The 21,108-nt window shown below is 39.7% G+C and overlaps 1 protein-coding gene across 24 annotated transcripts in view; it reads right to left on the bottom strand.

The window, feature by feature from the left end:
• Positions 1-21,108, bottom strand: part of SLC8A1 (solute carrier family 8 member A1) — a 517,065-nt gene that overhangs the window by 67,489 nt on the left and 428,468 nt on the right. For 7 of the 24 annotated variants that reach the window (XM_074396354.1, XM_074396340.1, XM_074396329.1 and 4 more), the window contains exons 3-8: positions 19,906-20,012; positions 16,680-16,700; positions 16,233-16,265; positions 11,800-11,868; positions 5,899-6,029; positions 1,846-1,945 (exon numbers count right to left, since the gene is read on the bottom strand). In XM_074396354.1, the coding sequence (XP_074252455.1) occupies positions 1,846-1,945; positions 5,899-6,029; positions 11,800-11,868; positions 16,233-16,265; positions 16,680-16,700; positions 19,906-20,012 (461 nt within the window). Of the gene's footprint in view, positions 1-1,845; positions 1,946-5,898; positions 6,030-11,799; positions 11,869-16,123; positions 16,139-16,232; positions 16,266-16,679; positions 16,701-19,294; positions 19,399-19,905; positions 20,013-21,108 lie in introns of all 24 variants that reach the window. The other 17 variants (XM_010337476.3, XM_010337477.3, XM_074396366.1 and 14 more) reach the window with 9 other exon arrangements.

A 21,108-nucleotide genomic window follows, 5' to 3' on the forward strand; every position in this document is an offset into this window, starting at 1 on the left:
AACGTCTTTATAGTTGCTTCTCTGTATATCTGTTCTCACCAGAATCAAATACATGACACTGGCCTTGCTGGCAGCATACTCCCACTCACTGTTTAAAGCTACCCTTTCTATGGCCCCAGACTGGTCATACAGTATTTCCCTGAGAGTCACACAACTGTGTGAATGAACCAACATAAACCACTCCACTGTCAGAAAAGCAAATTTGGCCTTCATATGTCTACTGAGGGTTTTTTCTCAGCTATCTCTCTGAAATTGCAGACCCTTAACATATTTCCCATTCCCCACCACAGCTTTGCTTTTCTCCATGACAAACTTACCATCATAAATATACTTTATTTTAATTTATCTGTCTGATTTACTGTGTCCTCCATTAGACTGTAAGCTCCACTTGGGCAGGGGTATTTGTTTCATTCACTGTCATTTGCTTTGCACCAAGAACAATAATCGACATAGAAAAATGAAGGAATGGTGATGAGCTTATGGTTGTGATACAAATGCTCATATACCCACAGCTAAGAAAACCTAGAAATGGCTTACTAACAAGCTTATGATGCTGTTACTGTTTCAATTCTGATATGTCAAAACCCATAAAAGTGTGTTCATTTTAAATATTTTCTACTATTGGCTTCATCAGCAGTTTCCTATACTAGCAATTTTTGTCTTTTCTCTCTGTGAAGAAGGAATCTAGCTCATGCCTCACATATTAATCTTAAAACATAAGTAATAAAAGGGAGTTTCCCCCTCCTTCTTTTAGAGCTTACATGCAAATTCCAAATCTACTCTTCTGAGAAGTTATCCACCATTTAATGTTCATAAATTCCCAGTGTACACTCAATTGCAAGAAACCAAAGCAATATTATAAACAGCACTAACAATAAACAGGCATAACATTTTTACTACCCTCTGTTCCCACAGCACTTGGAAGATGTGTCAAATTACCCTGTGGTAGACTGGTAAGAGGGAGTTGGGTTAGAAATCATGGCCCAACTGCTAGTGACACGGTTTCCAAATTTTACAGCTTGGGAGTCACTAGGTATTTAGAAAACTCCTCTACCTTTGTTCATTAGTTGCAAACGTAGAAGATGAGCCTGCAGGGATCTTTAGAGAAAAAGTACATTTGGAGCAGAAGAACAGAAAAACAGAATCCAAGGACAGTGTTGCTTTCATGAATCTATAAGAGGGACTTTCCTCTAGGGTTACATAGTCGCACAAAGAATGGACAGAGTTTGACAATAACAGGAAGAGGATGCTTCTCCCTGCATTTAATTCCCTCAGGTTTCTGACTCTGACTTTGAAAACACTTCATTTTGTAGGATCTTCTTAAATAAAACTCTGCACTTTGCTTGTGCAAGAAGAAACAGAAATTAATTCTATTTCTATTTCTAGAGCCAATGCAAACACTTATTTGTTAGATGTTGTTGAAGAGAGTGTAAAATGATGCAGATGGTAGTGGTCAAGTGTCTCAATGTCTTCCCTTTCTACCTAGGATTTTGCTGCTTTCTTCTTGACCTTCACTTGCCCACCTTTGCAATGCTTACAGGGAATTTTCCAGACAAAGCCTAGCGATGGGCTATTTGTGAATTAGAGAGACAAAACACTTTAAATTGATCTTGTCTATTTCCAGAAAGATGCAATATACCCAGAGAAAAATGTCATGTTTGAAGACATTTTCTTCCTCTACTCGAGTCTCTAAAATGCACATATATGTAACAAATATGCTTATTTTTTCTTTCAAGTTTGCCATGGCAGCCCTTTGGTGCTTTGCCGTAGACCAGTAGTCACAGTAGGAAAACTCAGCTCAGATTGGGCCATTTTACTTTATAATACGCAGAGAAAGGCACTCACCAGCACTGACAGTGATAGCTTCAATGAACTGTTCTCTCCAGCTGTTTGTCCCAACCACCAGGGCCAGGTTTGTCTTCTTAATGAGCTTGTCCACGGTACTCTAGAAAGGTTGAAATGAATAATATAATAAGTGCTGAGTGTGTTAAGGCCTCAGGAAATCTAAGAACTTGTTGATTTTGAAACTCCAGAGTTACATAAAGGGTAGCAGATGTTAGGCTTAGAACAACAGTATTGACATCAAACAGTGTTATGATTATGCAAACAAGCATGCTCCCTAGTTGGAAACATTCTGAAATGGAAATTTCTTTGTAGCGAATACACGTCTCCTTCACTGACTAATGGCCAATGAAGAATAGCCTCAGTGTTTAGAATAGCAGACGCTGCAAAAGCCCATCCATTCCCAGAATGCTTTGCTAACTTGCTTCTCTACTGGTTTCATCTGTAGTGTTCCATCTGCGAGTGGATTAATATATGCCCTGCTCAGCACTACGTATCTGCGAGTAGCTGGAAGTGACAAACAGATTATGAAACCAAAAACTATTGTTACTGTTTTTTGTTCATCAATGAAATGAAGCCAGATAATGGCATCTCCAGGTTGCCTGCTGCATAGTCATCCATAAAAGGATTTTTCTCTGGGTTCTAGTTTGTCAGCCTCTTGTCTGTTAGAGAATTCCATGCTCACCCTATTCCTATTGCATGCAAGACCAGACAATAAGACAAGACAAGGTCAGTCTGATGGTTTAGGGCACGCTGTAGTTTACCTTGTCCCAGTCTCCCCTGCTTTACTGGCCCTGTACTGCATACCCCTTGTTTTTCTCTGGAACTTTTTAAGCACTTTGTTTTGTTCAATTAGCACTCTCTCGCTTTCTAAGTTCAGTTCCTGTAACAGCAGGAGCAGCCCAACGACCACAAGTCAAGGCAACTACAGGGAGAAGGGTCATTTCCAAGACACTAAGGCTGCTCTTCCCGGAGAAACTACCACATTGACTATTCTACCGAAAGTCCACACTTATTGTCAGAGCAGCCTCGAATTTCCACTAATTGCAAAGAGGCAGAAAACACATATTATTTGCCATAGGTCAAATTCTGTGTATGTTTAATGCAATGTACCTGAATTGATGATAGTTTGTGAGAGAGCACATTTTCAGCTAACTGAGAGGAGGCAAAATGCTATGTAAAGGGCTTGTATGAAAGGCCAAAGCCAAATCCTAATATCAAGCATGTTTGCTCAAGAAGTCATTGGAACTGACTTGAAACATTGAGCAGATAATAAGCATGAGAGGGCCCATCTCCAACTGGCTTACTCTGTATTTGTGACATTATTCTTGGCAGAATTTTTTGTCCTTAGGGTGATGACCTTTCAGCTTCTAGCTTTGTGTTTAGAACTGCTGGTGCCCCTGATAACAGCTGTAACAGTCACTGCTCTTGGCCACCATCATTTAAAGCACCGGACCAGCATCTGTCTTTCCTCCCTCAACTCAGCCACATCTCATCAAGTACTCTAACCATCCTCGGTGATACAAATTCAAAGTGCCCTGTAGAATGTAATAACAAATGACTTCAATTTTTCCTAGTGTAATGGAAACTCGGGACAGCTCTCTCTAAAGAGGCACTCTGTGCTGAATCCATGACGAAGTATCCCATCACCTGGGAAATTAACAAATGAACAGATAAATTTCTCTAACATTGAGCACAGATTTTACTCAAGAAATCGCTGCTAAAGAACAAACTTTTAAGATAAACTAAACTTCTATGTGTAAAACCCAGGGTAGATTTTAAACTGTAGTTCATGTTAACCCCATATCCAGGGTTCTTCCTAGGACTTAATTTGCACATGTGTCCTTCCTTGACCTCTGGGAGAAACAGGAGTGAATAAAGATGAAGTTGAACTTCAGACACCTGAGCCCGGACACTGTTGTCTGTATCTACCTGGGGGGTTCCTAAATGCCAGTGATCAGTTTTTCACTGCACTAGATTTTCAAGGGCTTGCGAAAACATCACCCTCCCCAGTGGGCGTTAGTAAGGCCAGGTCCTCAGTCACACTGTGGTAAACAAGAACTCAGTAAAGCAGAGCAGGCCATTGTAAGGTATCAACCAGCTTTGGGTCTCTAGCACAGTTCTGGGAGCTCTGAGTTAGTTCTTTGAAATAGCTATGTTCTAGTAAAAGAAATTTATTAAATAACATAAAATCAAAACTGATACTTGAGAGCAGTTCTAAAACATCCCTCTAATGTGCCCTGTAGGTATTAATGGTAACTATCCTGATGAACTTTGAGGAGATGAGATGACAGGAAATAGTCCATGGAAGCTGTCCCACAAGGATAAGTACCTCAAACAACTAGATTCCTGTAAACAGACTTGGGGGACTTTGAAATGCTCAGATCGTTATTGTGGTTACCAGAAAGGGCCTTGGACCCAAGAAAGCTTTGCTACCTGAAAGACTGTGCCCTGCCTTACTTTACTTAATGCTTCTAGCAGGAAGTTATTACGATTGCTCTTCCTATCATGAGTGCATGGGAAGGGAAAGTTGGGGATTATCCCATAAGGGAGAGAACACGCAATTTCCCAGGAGAACTCTAGGAAAGGGCAGGGGCAAGCTTGCTTCAGAAATACCAACCCATAGAATCTCAGCTGCAGCAAATGACACCAGGCAATCTGATTCGGGTGAATGAGGAAGAGTGAGGTTGGACATACGGCGAAGAGAGCCGTAGACTGATCACCAGAAATGGATCAGTCTCAGATTTTTGGACTTGTGGAATTGCAGGGAACTGTGCCTATTCCAGGAATGGTTTTGCAACAAGCCAAGTTCTGTGTCATACAACGGGGGTGTGTGTGGGGGTGTCTAATGATCAGGTCTGCCTAGAAAGCATTGGTTCCAGTATTTACCCCTGCCCCCTCCTTCTGTGGAAATGAGTGAAGAGTTAACAGACAGATTGTCAGTGGCCTGAAGGGAAAAGTTTAATTGCATTTTTATCTTAAAAATATTCCACTTTAATTTCAAAGACGTTTTGTTTTCCACCTGTCTCCTGTCAGGCACCTCCATTTGTGAACTAAATTAAAAAATAATTAATGGATTCAGCTAAAGGAAAAGAGGCTACTATTATGAGAAGTCCAGCTAAAATCTGAAACTTCTAAATTGGTGGTCTGATTCTGTCTTTTGTAATCTTCATTCTAGTGTTTCAAACAGTAACAGTTTGCTTTTGAAAAGCAGGTAAAATACTGCTGTGCTCTGGGTTTGTAATTCTGGAAAGCAAGAGAGGGAATGTACCTTTCATATCTCACTGCGGAACTTAGGTGCGGCTCTCCTTATGGTCTTCCCAGATGCTAGGACCACGTAAGGGAGAAGGGCCAGGAGGGGACACAGGGTCAGAGGGAGCAGCTAAAGATCCACAGGAAATTTCACTTCAAAGTCTTAATCTCCACCCCAAGGCTCACACATTCAACTTCTGCAAAAATGACTTTTAGCATCCAGAGAACTGGGAATCCAATTTTATCAGCTCAACTCTAAACTCTGGTTGCAGGCATTGACTTCAGTATATTGACTGTACTAAAATGTCCTTGGATCTGAAGAAGATGATTAAACATAAATGAGAGCTTGTCAATGGAATGTTCCACAAGGAGACATTTCTGTCCCCCTCCAAAACAAAAGACCCCTAATTTTTAGCAGTGTGAATGCCTTGCTTTGACAGATGGATTAGCATTTTCAAAGAGAACTTGGTTTCTTCCACACATAGCAATCTCTTAGGATCCATCTTGGCATATTGCTTGCTATCCACTCAGTTAAGCCTTCCCCTGGGGGCACATCTGACCTGTGCAGTGATGGATACCCCCTGCTGGGCCCTGGTTCTGATGCTGCTTGGTTGACAGGACTCCTTGGTTCCTGACTAACTCTGTAATTCCATTTTGGCTCCACAGGCTCTCAACTAATGAGCCAGTTCCTGAAATTACATCTACCCCTCTTTCCAGATGGATCTTACAGCTTCAGCCAACACTCTGAACAGTTTCGGTCCCCAGGTGGTTCTGGCTCCTGGTGGGCAGTGTTGATGAGCATACCTTGAATTCGTAGGATTCTTCAATGATCACTTCCAACTTGGTGTGCTCTCCCAGGATGGGACGCCCCATTTCTGCAATGCGCCTCTCCTCTTCTTCTTTGCTGGTCAGTGGCTGCTTGTCATCATATTCATCTGTGAAAGGGTAGTATCAGAGAGTGAGCACTGTGTTCTGTTTCAACTGGAAATCCCTGGATGTTGCCATAGGAAAGCCAAGGCAGAAGGAAGCCCTAATGACCTACTACAGCACCCTGGGTGAGATCATGATGTTGGAGGGGAGAGCCGGACAGATGCTTGGCATGTAAGGCAGCATATCACTGTGACAGCAAATGATTATAATGTCTCACAGTCTAAGCTCATGCAAAAGTACAGTTGAGGAAAAGTATATGGGGCATGTCACTGAGACAGACATTGCCTTTACATTGTCTCTGTTAAGGGACTCACCCAGCTGTTCCCTTTGACACTGGCTCAGCCGGCTGTTTGTATACATTTTGCAGCATGTGTCCAAAGGGAAACACAATTGAAAGTGCTACAGTGACCTTGAGAGATGGCAGAGTCTGGCCTCTTCCTCTCCACTTTAGAGGGGCAATAGAAAATGCCTGAGGCCCAAAGAGATGGGGAACAGGAAATTCTGACTTTAGCCTCTCTCTTGCCAAGAGACCCTGTTGCAAGTTAAACAGCAAAATATCCATTACATGTTTCTATGAGATTCCTGGGCTCCAGTGCTGCTTCTATCTGGTGCAAAGCCAAAATGTGTTAGGAAAACCTTGACCATGTTAATCTTAAAGTAAACAGGGAGGGTGGGGGTGAGGCCTTTCGGGAGTTAAAATACCCACTCGCTGTGTGAGCATGATTATTTCCAGAACCACCATATAGCTTACAGTCCAGGAAAGGATAGTGGGTGCTGAGAAAATGTTAATGGATCCAAGAGCCCATTAATGAGGGGAAATTCACAGTTGGGTGTCTTTGTGTGAAGGTCATTAGGATAAATCCCAGACCGAAAAGGCCATGCACATAAGGACAAACACGGGTCCTGTAATTACCCTTATCCTTTAGGCCCAGAATGCGGAAACATGACAAGCTACTTCTCAGAGTCAAGGAGAATGAACACTGTCTCCAGTGAAACAATATCAGTGACATGGAAAGACCTCAGCCCCGATGGCCTCACTTCTAGGACTTCGGGACAAAGTGCCTCCAATAAGGGGCTGTTGACTGAAGAGGCATCCAATAAAAAGAATGTTTGGTCCTGGCTTTCTGCCTGGTGCAATTAACCATTAGCTTCTGTAGAAGTGCATACCTCCCATTAATTCCAAAGACTCATGGCCTTCCCTCTGCCTAGGGACCCGCTGTGGTGGCTCCATCGTTGCTTTAGCAAACGTTGGAGGGAATGGTTCCTAGGCTAGCTGCTCACTGTGAGGGCAGGGAGTAAATGGGCTACACGCACTGCCAGCATTTAATATTTCAAATGTCAAAACCAGCAAAAGGTAAAAGCAGAATGTAGCATATTGATTAATTCTTTAGTATACATTTTATAGTGTCTTCCTAAAAGCCTATTTTAAAATCTGCTTTGCTAGCCGCAGAGATTGCAGGGCAGCAAAGAAATTAGATGAAGACTAAAAATTAATGATTTGGGACTGGCCAGAAGCTGCTGGGTGTTAGCAGAGGCAAAGGAGTGGGGCAAGGAGATTAATTTTAACTGTAAAAGTGGTAATATTTTTTATAGTAGAATTGGGAAGTCATGACCCAACGGAAGGCAAAGGGTTCTGGTTGGAATCTCCAAGATTTGTCCTTGAAAAATTATGTCTGTCTAGTCAAGAGAGTTGGCTGAGATACACAAAGTGCAATTTATTGATCACTGATATTAATCATTTTGATTACTACTGCTTTCTGATCCTTGTATCCAGGTTAATGTTACTGGTAGTTTTCATAGCAGTAGTTTATGTTAGCATCTTGGTTTGAAACTTTGGTTGAACATGGATGAGTTGAAGACTTAACGTAAAACAAGAATGGTTTTCTCAGAAGGGATATTACAACTTGGACATCTGTTTAAACTGAAGCCACTGGGAGAGAATATTTATTATAGCCTTCTTTTTGTGGTTTACTTATAAATGATAAGTTGCTTTTAATGGGACTTAAGGCAATCTATATAGAAAAAAACAGAGAAATTACAAAAGAAAGGTGATGTGGTAGTATTGCTGAGTACAGCATTTCACATCATTGGATTGGTTTTGATCATGGTATTAAAAAACTGCACATGGATTAAGTTAATGAAGTCAAAACATACAGTGAGTGAAAAGGTTCTTTCTTTTCCAAAAATCTTTCAGTCTTTCTGATCAGGAAGAAATGCTTAATTTGGTGCAGTTAGGTCTGTAACTAGTTCCTAATATTTAGATTTGTACCTTTTAAGATAGACAGTCAAAATAGTTTTCAAGTATAGAGCATTTGCCATTATCCAGCTAGAACTGAATAACTTTTTTCCATTGTGAAAATTTTTAAATTTCACTTTCTATTTACAGCAAATACTAGTTTTTCTTAAAGTTGTCTTTAAGAAAACTTAGTAAAGTTTAAACATGAGGCAATTTAAAAAATTACATCAAGTAAATAGCATACTTGGTATGCAACCAAAGCAAAAATTATAAAGGAGGTATGGGAATGACAAAAATTAAGGGAATATTGACTTAGCTTCATATTAACCTGAAAAATAGCAAGCACCTTGTTTCTGTCATTTGCTACACTCTTGCTTCAAATGGACTTGGATTTCTTAATTCCACGCTTTTATCCTGTTGTGTATTCACCTGGAAAAGCTTCACAGTTTCCATTCGGTTCAATCTTACTTATCTTTCAAAACCCCACCTCTCCTGGCATGAAATAACTCCCTATTGCTGACTGAGGGGATTTAAGAACTACCACTCCAACCTTGTATTAATTCTTTAATATTTGCTGTGTGTACCAAGCACAGACATTTTCATATACTGTTCTTAAATTTCTAGTTACCTTTACCTACAGATACCCAGCATATAAACTTGCTGAAATAGAACAGTATGTCTTATTGTGCTCTGAATCATCTTTGCGTCCTCTGGCGCCTGTTACAATATATGGAATATAGGAGGTGCTCAGTAAGTATTTGCTGTGTGACTCTCCAACTCACTGTTAACAACGCCTTTTAGTTGTTCAGCCCATAAAAAGGGATCATTTTTTCATTGAGCATGTCACTGTACTCCATACCATGTCAGCACAGCTGGAGTCCTCCCTTCCCTGCTCTACCTTCAGGAACTTTATGAGGTAATGGGGAAAGGAATATATAATGGACAACTTCTAGGTATGGTAAGGACTAGGGGATCAGGGTTGGGGGAAGCAACTAACTTGGCCTGAGAGAGTCAGGGAAGGAAGCCTCAGGAAAGAGGAGCTACTTGAAGTTGGCCTTGAAGCACATACAGAAGATTGCCCGGTGAAGGTGATGGTAAGGATGACTAGGAGGTGGTGGAGTGAGAAGGTTCATTCCAGGCAGAGAGAAGTCACAGTACAATGGTACAGGGTCATGGAAGGGTCAGGGCTGTTTTTACTTAAGTATCATAAACTTTTATTTACATGTAACTGAGAAATGGCAGCTGTATAGATTCCATTACTGCTCTACAGTTATACTGATAAATTCACATTTATGGTCTAGATTTTTGACTGGCAGAAACGAGAGCTGGGTCTATTTTTTAACAAAACTGTTCTCTCTTCTCTCTTTAGATACTTTCTGTTGAATAGGGAAATGGTTTGATAGCACTTTTAAAATTTTAATCATCTATTTTGTTTGTTTCCTTTTCTCTTTGAGCACTGGATCAAAAGCAGATCATTTCACCATGGCTGAGGTCAGTTTCATTTCTTCTGCAGAATGAGATAACATGCTGTGGTTTTAGTTTTGTTTCTGAGATGGAAAATATATTTCCTTTCTCCTCCTGAGTGTACATGCACACTTTAAAATTCACCATATTTTATTGAGAAGTTGGGAATAAATTACACAACATCATAGTCTTAACCAATCCAAACAACTTAAAGATCAAGCACATAATTAACAGCCACTGTTAAAATCAATATTGACAGGACATAAAACAATCCTGGGATAGATTCACCAGTGGGGGTTCTCCCTTCTCCTGAGTAATTGATTTTGCAAACAACAGCAAATAATACAAGCTAATAGGTACCTGGCATCTGGGAGAAGCAGCATTCTGAGAATTTTTTTTTTTTTTTTTTTTTTTTTTTTTAGATGGAGTCTTGTTCTGTTTCAGTGGTACAATCTGGGCTCACTGCAACTTCTGACTCCTGGGTCTAAGCGATTGCCCTGCCTCAGCCTCCAAGGTAACTGGGATCACAGGTACCTGCCACCATGCCTGATTAATTTTTGTATTTTTAGTAGAGATGGGGTTTCACCACGTTGGCCAGAAAGGTCTCTATATCCTGACCTTGTAACTCATCTGCCTCGGCCTCCCAAAGTGCTAGGATTACAAGCGTGAGCCACTGCATCCGGCCAGAAAGCTGTTTCTAATGCTCTCTGGTTCCAGCTGCATTTTGAAGCAGTATCGGTGTAAGAGATGAAGTGCCAGGAATGGGAAAACAACACAACCCATAAGGTCTATCTCTTTATCAACATCTCTGCCTCAGGGGACACTGTTGATAATCTTTAATGCAGTCACATTTTAAAACTGTACCATGTTGAATTTGGAGAAACGTACAAGGCCAGTGGTGGGGGAAGTTTGCTCCACTTCATTTTGATCCTCCACTCAGAGCTTTGCTGACAAGTCAGAAAGCAGCGGTCTCTCTTGTAATTTTTAGCACATGGCTGGCCTCTTTGATTAGAGGCTAAAGAGTCTGATACTTTTATTTCCAGTAGGAATATTCTGACCAACTCTGTAGTCAGGGCTGGGTATCACGATTATTGAACAGGTGTGTGGGATATGAGGATAAGAAAAGTTTCATTGTGTCAGGCGGATGCATTTCTACGGCCATGACCAGCATGGGCAATAGTGATGACTAAAGAGTAAATATCTCTGTCATCATCCAGAGGATCCGTGTAAGGAGATGATATTTGGGCTCTAAACCTATAATGGATCTGGGATAGCTGTGTAATCCTCCAGCCATCCTGTATTTCCTCTATGGAGAAACCCCACAGATGTACTATCATCTTTGCATCTCTGGTTACATCATGTTGCCTGGGGGCAGCAAGGGCAGGCTCTGGGAAGAAATACAGCTCAGCTTTTTTTAAAAAAAAACTGCATGGCTGGGCATGGTCACTCATTCCTGCAATCCTAGCACTTTGGGAGGCAGAAGTGGGTAGATAGCTTTTGTCCAGGAATTTCAGACCAGCCTGGGCCACATGGTGAGACCTCGTCTCTACAAAAAATACAAAAAGTAGCTGGGCACGGTGGTGTGTGCCTGCAGTCCTAGCTACTCGGGAGGCTGAGGCGCAAGGATCCCTTGAGCCCAGGAGGTTGAGGCTGCAGTGAGCTGTGATTGATTCCACCACTGCACTCCAGCTTGAGTGACAGAGATGAATCCCCATCACAAAGTAAATAAGTAAATAAAGAAAGAAAGAAACTTCATTATACTTGGGATAAAAACTGATGGTGAGAATAAATATTTGCAAGAAATCTGGAATACACTGAAACTCAGGAGAGAGAGGCCACAGGATCATTCTTCTCTGCAGACTGATGCTGCCCCCTCCTCAGTGCTCTTTTTCTGTCCCCCACGTGGTTGTGTTTTGTTGTGATCCACCGTACCACTGACTGCCAGAGAAGCTGTAGCAGTGTTTAGCAATGTTTTAGAGCAAGAGGAGAGCAGCTAAAATGCATGACTCTAATGTCTCAAAGATTAAAGAACTCTTGGAGGCTGTGGTTTTCAAGGATCATGATGAAATGAGTACCTGCAATGGTGATTACAGTAGAGGGAATCGGATGTTCTCTAGCATGAACCTTCCTGAAGACAGGTTGGCCTAGCAAAAGGACAGGCAGAAAAATCAGCAGAATGGATTGCATTGATTTGGTATCAGAGATTTGTGGAATTAGTAAGCTACACATCACACTCAGATGCACACATCACAAGCAATGTTAATTTGGGGATTAAGTGGTCACAGGTCACCCCTAAGTAGGTCACAGAAGGGAGCTCTGGTGGAGGTCACTGATGGAGGTCACTGCTCAGAGATGGGGAAGTATTTCATGAGTCAAACCAGACTATGTTAGCAAACCACAAGCCCCATGGTAGTGGGTACAGCCAGATTCTTACAGGTGTCTTAAATGGTGTATCAAGTTCCTTCAAGGTACTGCTTCCAGAAGCATCATGGAGCAGGGGTTGTAGTTGTGAAGCCTGTTCGTGCCAACCATATAGCCTTGAATAGGCCATTTCGCCAGTTTCTCCCCATGTAAAATGGTGATAATAGGAACTGCTCTGTCTATGTTACAGATTTGTTTGAGGATCAAGTAACACGACATCTGGGAATGTGCTTAGTACATTTATTTCCTGAGTGAAGGGGAGAATGTTATGTACACTTGCAGGTTTTGCAAAGGCAGGTCATGATCACAGCAACTGTTTCGATAACCTAGGGTTAACCTAGGCCTAGGGTTGTTATTGAACTCCTGGTTCAGCAGACTTCCAGACTCACTTGCTTGTTGCCTCCACCAACAGCTACCCATAACTGACCTGGGAATCATGAGATTCGGGATTCAGTGCCACCTCTGCCATATGCTTGTCACCTAAACTTGGGCAAGGTCTTTCTCCTCTCTGACTCTCAGGCTTCTTCATTCTAAAGCGAAGCTGAATTTAAAGGGGCTTTGTTCCTCCCGCCTGCATACTGAGGTGATAAAAACATTTTAAACTGTCAGATTTTTCATAGTTTGGCTTCCTTAAAAAGTCTTGTGTCTTATTAAGTGTATTATGTGATGAGCACAATATGATTGGAGGAGTAATATTAAATAGTTATATTGACTGATATAAATTTTAATTAATTAGAGAACTCTATAATTGCATGTCCTAGAAGTTCTGGGGATCTAACATATATTATTCTCTCCATATTGAGCCAGAATACTTAATTTATTAAACTATTCATGTTTATATGGTCTAGTTTCCCCCTTCTGGGGTACTTCTCATTTTTTGTTTAACTGGGATTTATAATGATGGAACTTATTAGATAGATCTGGGTTTTAAGTAGAAAAGGGGTCCAGTGTATAATTTCAAGATGCTGGTAGAAATAAAGAAGCTAGAGGGGAGGAAAGAGAACAGTGCTGGGGTGGGGGAGGTCATCATTAATTTCTTTAAACCTTCAGTTCCTCCCCTATATATGAGAACAATAATGTCTTACACCATAAGGTTGATGATAAAGTGATATAATGAAAAAGAAATCTTTACAAACTCTAAAGAGCTATAATATTTGGAGTGTTATCTTGTCATACGACTGGGTCAAAGGGGAATGAGATTATAGGCCCAAACAAGGGTCTTTCACTGAGGCAAGGTCTGGAAAAAATAGGTAAAGATCTGCAGATTCCAAAAGCACCTCCAACACTTAATGTCCACCATGAATGAGATCTCTGAAATACTGGTATTAGGCTGCGGATCAGATGACTTTTTCAATTTCCATATATCCTGCTTCAAATTTAAATTTTTCACACTCAGCTGCACAAGTCCATGTAAAAGCTGCAAGCAAAGTCCCAGGGCTAGATTAATTCTTCTTACTGCCCTGCATCTCAAAGCCTGGACTTCAAAGCCTCCAAATGACTTCAAAGAAAAGTTCTTTAGGGCTTAAAAGCTGCTTTTCGCTGTAGACCTAAGTTTTAGAACTGTCCTCAGGGGCATCAGTAGAGAGTGGATCCTAGGCATTCTGGTTTGATTTAGGAGAAGAAGGGTCAAAGTGAGAGAGTTTGTAGGAAAGTAGGAATGGACAGGCCAGTGCAGAAATTCCCAGAGTTCTGGAACAGTCTCTTGTTCTAACAGCATTACTTTTAAGTCTTGGGAAGAGGTGATAGCAATAGAAAAACTGCCGTTTCAGATTAAAGTTTCAGCCATAGGAAGAACTTAACTATGTGAAATGATAGATACCTCTGGAGGAGGTGATTCTGTCATCTTAGATGCCAGATATGGCCAGCACAGGAAATGTTGGACATTACCAGACGAACATTATAGAATTTGATGTGAGGAAGTTCTAAGAAAACTAGGATCCCATTAACTGAGATACTAACAGAGACGATGGCTCAAATGACATATAAGGGCCTTAAAACAAAAATCCTAACATATTCAGTAATGGAGAAAACAGATATCTGAACACCTCAGTGCTTTTTAACAGAGCATCCTAGTAGCCACAGATTTTTAGTTAAGGTCTTTATTTATTTATTTTTTTTGAGACAGAGTCTTGCTCTGTCACCCAGGCTGGAGTGCAGTGGTGCGATTTCAGGTCAGTGCACCCCCTGCCTCCCAGGTTCAAGCACTTCTCCTGCCTCAGCCTCCTGAGTAGCTGGGATTATAGGCACGCACCACCATACTGGGTAATTTTTGTATTTTTAGTAGAGACAGGGTTTCACCATGTTGGTCATGTTGGTCTCGAACTCCTGACCTTGTGATCCACCTGTCTTGGCCTTCCAAAGTGCTGGAATTACAGGCGTGAGCCACTGCACCTGGCTTAGTTAAGGTCTCTTTATCAGGCTTTATAGGCTGGAAGGTGCTGTTGGATAGTATACTATTTCTGTAATGGTTGACTTAAAAACATTATTACTTCATTCATAAAGACTGGCTTGCCAAATTTCTACACTTTCAAATCTCCCAGGGATAACTAGTTTATCCGTGGGTGACAGGGTATTTACAAGGGGAATTCAAGCGGTTAAAATGATGGAATGAGAAAAAAAGAGATAAAAGTGTTAAAAAAATAAGTATAAATTGCTGCAGTTGATTTAAGAAATAACCGTTAGTAATGCAGAATTGGGGCGATCTGACCTGAAAGAGCTTCAGATGAATCAGATTTAAGAAATCCAACACAAAGACTTGTCCTGTTTAACATTTTTATCCCTTTCAACTTCTGTGTCTCCGAGAGTCTATGAATCATTTTGTCAGTAAATGCCATGTCTTGAGAGAAGCAGTGGACAACAGCAGCCCATGTGAAATTGCCCACAGGAAACTGCACATATTTAGAAAATTCTACTTTGGACACAATCACATTGGAACTGCTTGTTCATGAGTTTACACTAACAGTGGATTGAGCTGATCCCAATTCCCGACTTGGTATTTTCACTATGAGAAATTTGAAGACTATTTCCTTCTAAATATTTTTGTTCAGATCTCTGATTGATATCTGCACAATATATTGGAAGATGTCACGTAGTGATATAGGATGTAGGCCATTAAAGACATCTTCAGCCTACAGCTTCAGACAAATCAACCTTGCTGTTTAAATATTTATCTCTCTCTCTAAATGTGCACAGATGACTCTGAAAGGGTGAGAAGATATTTAGAGACAAAAGAGAAGGCTGTAAGGAAATATCTTTGTTTTGTATACAAGAATATAGCTTTAGAGTTGTGTTAAATAATGCAGTGAACACAGGCTGAGTACCACTCTAAATTTAAATGTTTTAAACTCTTTTATTGACATTTTGAGTTTTTATAGAACATTTTGTAGTATACTTCAAGTGGCAGAAATAGTACTTGTCACCATGTTATTAATACTAAAACCTAAGTCCCTAGAGAGATGCTCAGATTGGTGGGATGGGATGAGGGGAAGACTGTGCTCAACATAGTATTATTTGTTATAAATTATACAAATACATAATTTATAATTTTTTTGTGTTAAAATTATGTATTTTTATGTATTTTCTCAACATGTCATTTATGTATTATTAGGATCCTGAGCTTGAACCATGGACCTATCTTAGAATGTCAGCTCCTGTGTTTCTCTGAGGCTAGCAATTATGTCTTATTTATTCTAGTGCTCTTTGGATCCTCTATCAGGGAACTGTACATTTTTGGCAATATGTGAACATTTGTAAATTGACCAGTGTCAAAATATGAACAATTACAATTTCTCCATATGAGCCGCTTATAAACACAACACACACACGTTATTAATTTGTAAAACGTAAAATGTGTAAAACCAGCAATAGCACACCATGTGCCACAGTTAAATATTAACGTAGGTTACACAAGATGTGGATTTGGATTGATTGTTAAGGGTATTTGGGGGAAAATAAGGAACATTTAAAAAATAGTCTTACCATACAGGTATTTTCCTTCATTAAAAGTAAATAAAAGTGAGAAAATTTTTTTAATGTAAGAATATCTGGTAAGAACAGACAGTAAAAATAAAATTAGATAGCATTAGACTTGTAAAATTCATACCTGTTATTGTGAAGCCACCTAAAAAAGAAAAAAAAAACAAAAAAGTGTTATAATTTCACTTACACTCTACGTAACAAATACCAGTGACATCAGACTGCCCGACAACCCACCCAACGTACCTGCCAAATTATATTTACATTTAAGGATAGGAAAACATTCATGAGTGAATCACTAATCATTCTTTTAAGATTATGGAATTTAATGCCCAATTCTTTTGCATACCTAAGAAATCACTGATTTTTAAAAAGGTTGTACTAAATTAAAAATGCAATATAGACAATTTGACCTTGACAAAATGAGGTCAATGGCCCTGGACAACAATCTTGCTAGCAAATCAAGAGAAATAGAAGTCCGAGAGCTACTATATCACCTGACAGAAATGGAAAATCATCTAGAAAAATGGAAAGGAAATGCAAGAAATGAAATGCTTACCAAGCTCATTCAATAACAGGGCTGTGAAGGAAACAGACAAAGACAAACACAGAATAAGAGACCAGATGAATAATGAAAGTAAGAGGAATATCAGCAGAAAGAAATCCAGGCAGATCTGATTTAGAGTGGTAGGGAGCCACTGCTAAAAATGTGTATACCCCAAAGAAATGTAACATTGGGAATAAACAATCCCAACTGAAATTTCTGAAAATGTGTGTGATTGAACATATATGTATATATATACACACAGGTATATATATGTGTGTGTGTGTGTGTGTGTGTGTGTGTGTGTATTTCACCTTATATGTAATTTCTTTACATTGAATAAGCCATTTCTACTCTCTATGTTTGTATCTAGTATATAAATCTAGATTACCAAATAAAGTAGAAACACTGTATGAAATTCATTCATAGCTTGATATGAGTGAGCTTCCTCATTAAATATTGCCTGGGATTGGGTCAATCCCATGTAATGGAAGTCTTAAATCATCCAGGATCTCAGGCATTACTCCTTTTATTCAATAAGTACAGGTGAAACATCCTGGAAAATTCCATTTTGCATTCCCTGCCTGGAAGGGGAGTTTAGACCAAGGTAAGCACTGTCTTGGAATGTATTTGGATGGTATTTTGTCCACCAAGAATTGCTTATGTCTTAAAATCCTTAAAGCCTAATAGTCCCAAGAATTAACACCTATTTGTGTCCTTATCTGTGACTTCTGCACATTATTAGATAACCAGAATTCTCCTAGTGGACATATAATCCCACGAAACTGACAGGGCATTGGGTCGGGGGCAGGGGGGAAATAATTCATATAGTTTGTTTTTCAGGCTATGTGCTTTAAACCCAGAATGCACTGTTGCACTTTATTTTACTAAAAGGAAACTCGCTAAATATATCAAAGTATTTCCTGAGTTGAAGATGGGAATGTTGTAATTACTTTTTTGGACACAGTTTTCTCTCTCATGATAGTGGCATTAGAGGAGACGTCTAAAGAAAGTCAGTAATTTGTTTATAGTGACAAGAATCCACCGGAGACTGCGAAACTACATAGTGCTATTAAGGAATTTTAATTTGCTGTTAGGTGAGGAAGTGTTTTACAAAAATGACAATTGAAAGAGCAGAATCCAAGATGCTCCTCCTTAAGATAAAAGAGAGTTCTTTGGAGAAATACATTTAGAAAAGTGCTTTTTCCTGTATATTAATGAGGCACTTTGGATACCATCTTTGTAAGGAATCTGCCCAATTTTCTGGTCTCCTTTTCCTCTGTCTATGGAGCATATTAAATAGGCTGCATTAAAACAGATCTTGAGTGCTCCTTTTCCCATCACTCCAAAGGCTCCCGTTGCCATCTTGAACTTGATTAACACAGGGGCTTATGTGTTTTTCTCCCTGACAAACTGTGAGGCTAATGAATTCTCAAAAATGTGGGATAAATTTTCCTATATGTCCACATAGCAGTAAGTCCTGTGTTTTACTTTTCCCTCTACATGTAAGAGTATAAATTTCTTACAAAGTGGCCCATCTCATCATATCATAATGCTCTCGCCAATTGTTTGTATGCAATTAATAAGAGCTATTAATATATGGTCTGCTCATTTATATAACGAATCAACAGAAGGTCTTTTAAAATGGCCACGATTAGAGGATAATTATATCATGCCCTATTAACAATGCAGAATGAAAAATCCTCTGTAAAGCTGATACTTGTAGAAGATTGGTAACTTTCTTATGAAATATAGGCCATATATTAATAAAATAGATATCTAAGGAAGAAAAATTAGTTTCTTCAAATAGTTTCTAAAAATGTAAGTACAATCAGCAAAGTCTAGTTATAAAGGGCACTTATTTTTCCTTTTTACTCTATATGTTAATGATTAATTCAATAAGGAGCAAGAGATTTTGGATCATAAGGTTAGGTAGGCCTTCACGAAGGGTTAACATCTTACTGAAGGGATCTATTCTTCTGACCAAAGAAAATTGATATGACTGTGGTTTCATATATGCGGTGCCTTTTAAATGTCGTATTTGATGACATAAAAATATGCTAAAATGAGCACTAGAATATTGATAACACTACTCTTTAAGGATCTTTGTTCTTATTAAACATTTTTAAATGGTGTTCTCTAAAAAAGCCTAATTACTGAATTCTGAAGTTTCCTGTTAGTTGCCATCAGGGTCACTTACTAATACTCACAGGTATTAAGCAGTTTCTTTTTTCCAGCTTTATTGAGGTATGATTGACAAGGTATCAAGTAGTCTTTATCACTAAAATTTCAGAGGAGATTTAATAATTGAAGTGACATTTTAGAATAAACTGTGAGTAGTGGAAAACTGAACACATTATTTTATATAATCATTTCTGAATTGCAAAAATCTCTTCCAGTGTTATTAAATCTGGTTGCAATCAAGGTTAGCTGGCATTTCCTGAAGAGAGTGGGCATTGCCTGTTGCACTTGTGAATTAGGGAAGGGAAATGAAACTGCTAAAGCTTCAAAGGCAATGAAGTATAGTACTTGGAAGCCGAGGAAGAGGAGAGAGTTAAGTGTGAGAGTAGGGAGACACGGAGAGAGAAGAGTACAATTTCTCGCTGGTATGTCTTTGTTTACTCTCACACCTTTCATTCCTCTTCTTATCCATTTTGGTTCCTCAAGCACAAGGGAGAAACTGCACTCTTTCTCATATTCCTCACGGTCAAATATTCTAATGGTAATGATCTTCCTGTGGGAACACAAGACAAAGGCAAAACAGATGGTTGGAGTCACATGCTCATGCTCTTGGTGTCCACCAAGCTGAATGTTACTGTGATGTTATGGAGGGAGAGCTGGCAGCACATGGACCTCCTGAAGTATGTAAAAGGGCATCTTGGTACTCTCGGCTGGCACCCATTCAGTTTTCTTTGCTCATTTTAGTACCCCAAAATAGGAAGGTAAATCAGAAAGTTGCCTTCATTTTTGGCATCGCATAGCGTCTGCAGCAACTTTCCCAGAAATGGATGCTTGATTGACTGCCCCAAAAATTAATCTCTCAGATGTTAATGTGCAGAGCAACCAATGCTGGCTGATGTCGCTGCAGGCCCGCCCACCATGGCTCAGCATGAGATCTGTGCCCTGTTACATAGGTGGAGGGATGTGTGCACTGAAAGTCATGTTCTGAAGAGTGCAGGCGTCCAGGGGTGGCACAGGCCAGCAGAAGCTGTTGGGCTTAGCCCGGGAGCAGCTTCCCCACCTTTCTTCTCACTCATCTCCACGAGGCGGGGCTCTCCAATCTCAAGGAAGAAGGTCTTGTTTTTCTCATACTCCTCATCATCAATTACCTTGACTGATATTGTTTTGCTGAAACAGAGAATAGAAATTGACGAACAAGGGGAAGAGGAAAGAGAAAAGAAGGAACATAGAGAAGAGGAAAGCAAGGTTAACCAGTTGCACTTTCAGACAAACAGTAATCGAGAAACTTCTGTACTGTGAGTTTTTTCTTCAAGAATGAGTATCAGATAGGTATGAAAGATCGGAGAGGTCACCCAGTGCATAGCTCCCCTGCCCAGGGCCACAGAATTATTTTAGGTTAAAACACAGCATTAAATACTAATAGGTCTGTCATCATCATAAGAAGGAAAAGCAGAAAAACACAGATCATAATAATAAGAAAAGAAAAATATATTAATTTAGTAAATGCCTTAACCGTTGATTGTCTAAGCTGTGCCCTGGAGTTCACTCCTTTAGAACAAGTAAAAAAAATCTCATTAAAATATTAATAGAGGTTATCTCTGAGCAATAGGCTTACAGGCCATTTTTTCCCTTCATTGTGCTTTATTATAGTTCCAAACATAATATTTTATCATAAATTGTTATTAAAATAAATGAATAAAAACATCACAAAGAAAATAAGAGTCAAATTATCTCACCCCACCCAATGTCTTAGAATCAAATTCTTATTCAGGTCAGTCAGTTTCTCCAGCTAGACCACAGCAGGAAGTTGTTCATGTTTTGTTTGTCTTTCTAAAGATGGAAGCTGTGGCCTCACAACAGCGGTTTTGAAAGTGGGGTGGCAGCAGGTGGGAGTCATGATGATATAGTTATTTTTATTCTCCCAAAGTTGAGTTTTAACTTTCCATGAAACACACCATTTACACCACTTTCAAACATCGCCAATACACCGAGGTGTTTTGATGAGAATTCTTCCTGTAATCCAGCCTTTAGCAGTTCTTGCCCTATGGTCCTATGGCTATGAGTGACTGACAGACTGGTAGGACAAATGCAAATATTTTTGCAAATCCCAACGTTCCATGAGCATTCCTGATGACCCTGAAAATAAACCAATCTAATGTTACCTTTTAATTAATAAGGACTTAAACACTTCATATACTACAACTTATTAAAAGACTCTTAAACACTGATTTGTCTTGAACAATGTTTCCAATAACATTGGCCA

Source organism: Saimiri boliviensis, chromosome 1 (genome assembly GCF_048565385.1).
Source record: "Saimiri boliviensis isolate mSaiBol1 chromosome 1, mSaiBol1.pri, whole genome shotgun sequence".
NCBI lineage: Eukaryota > Metazoa > Chordata > Mammalia > Primates > Cebidae > Saimiri > Saimiri boliviensis.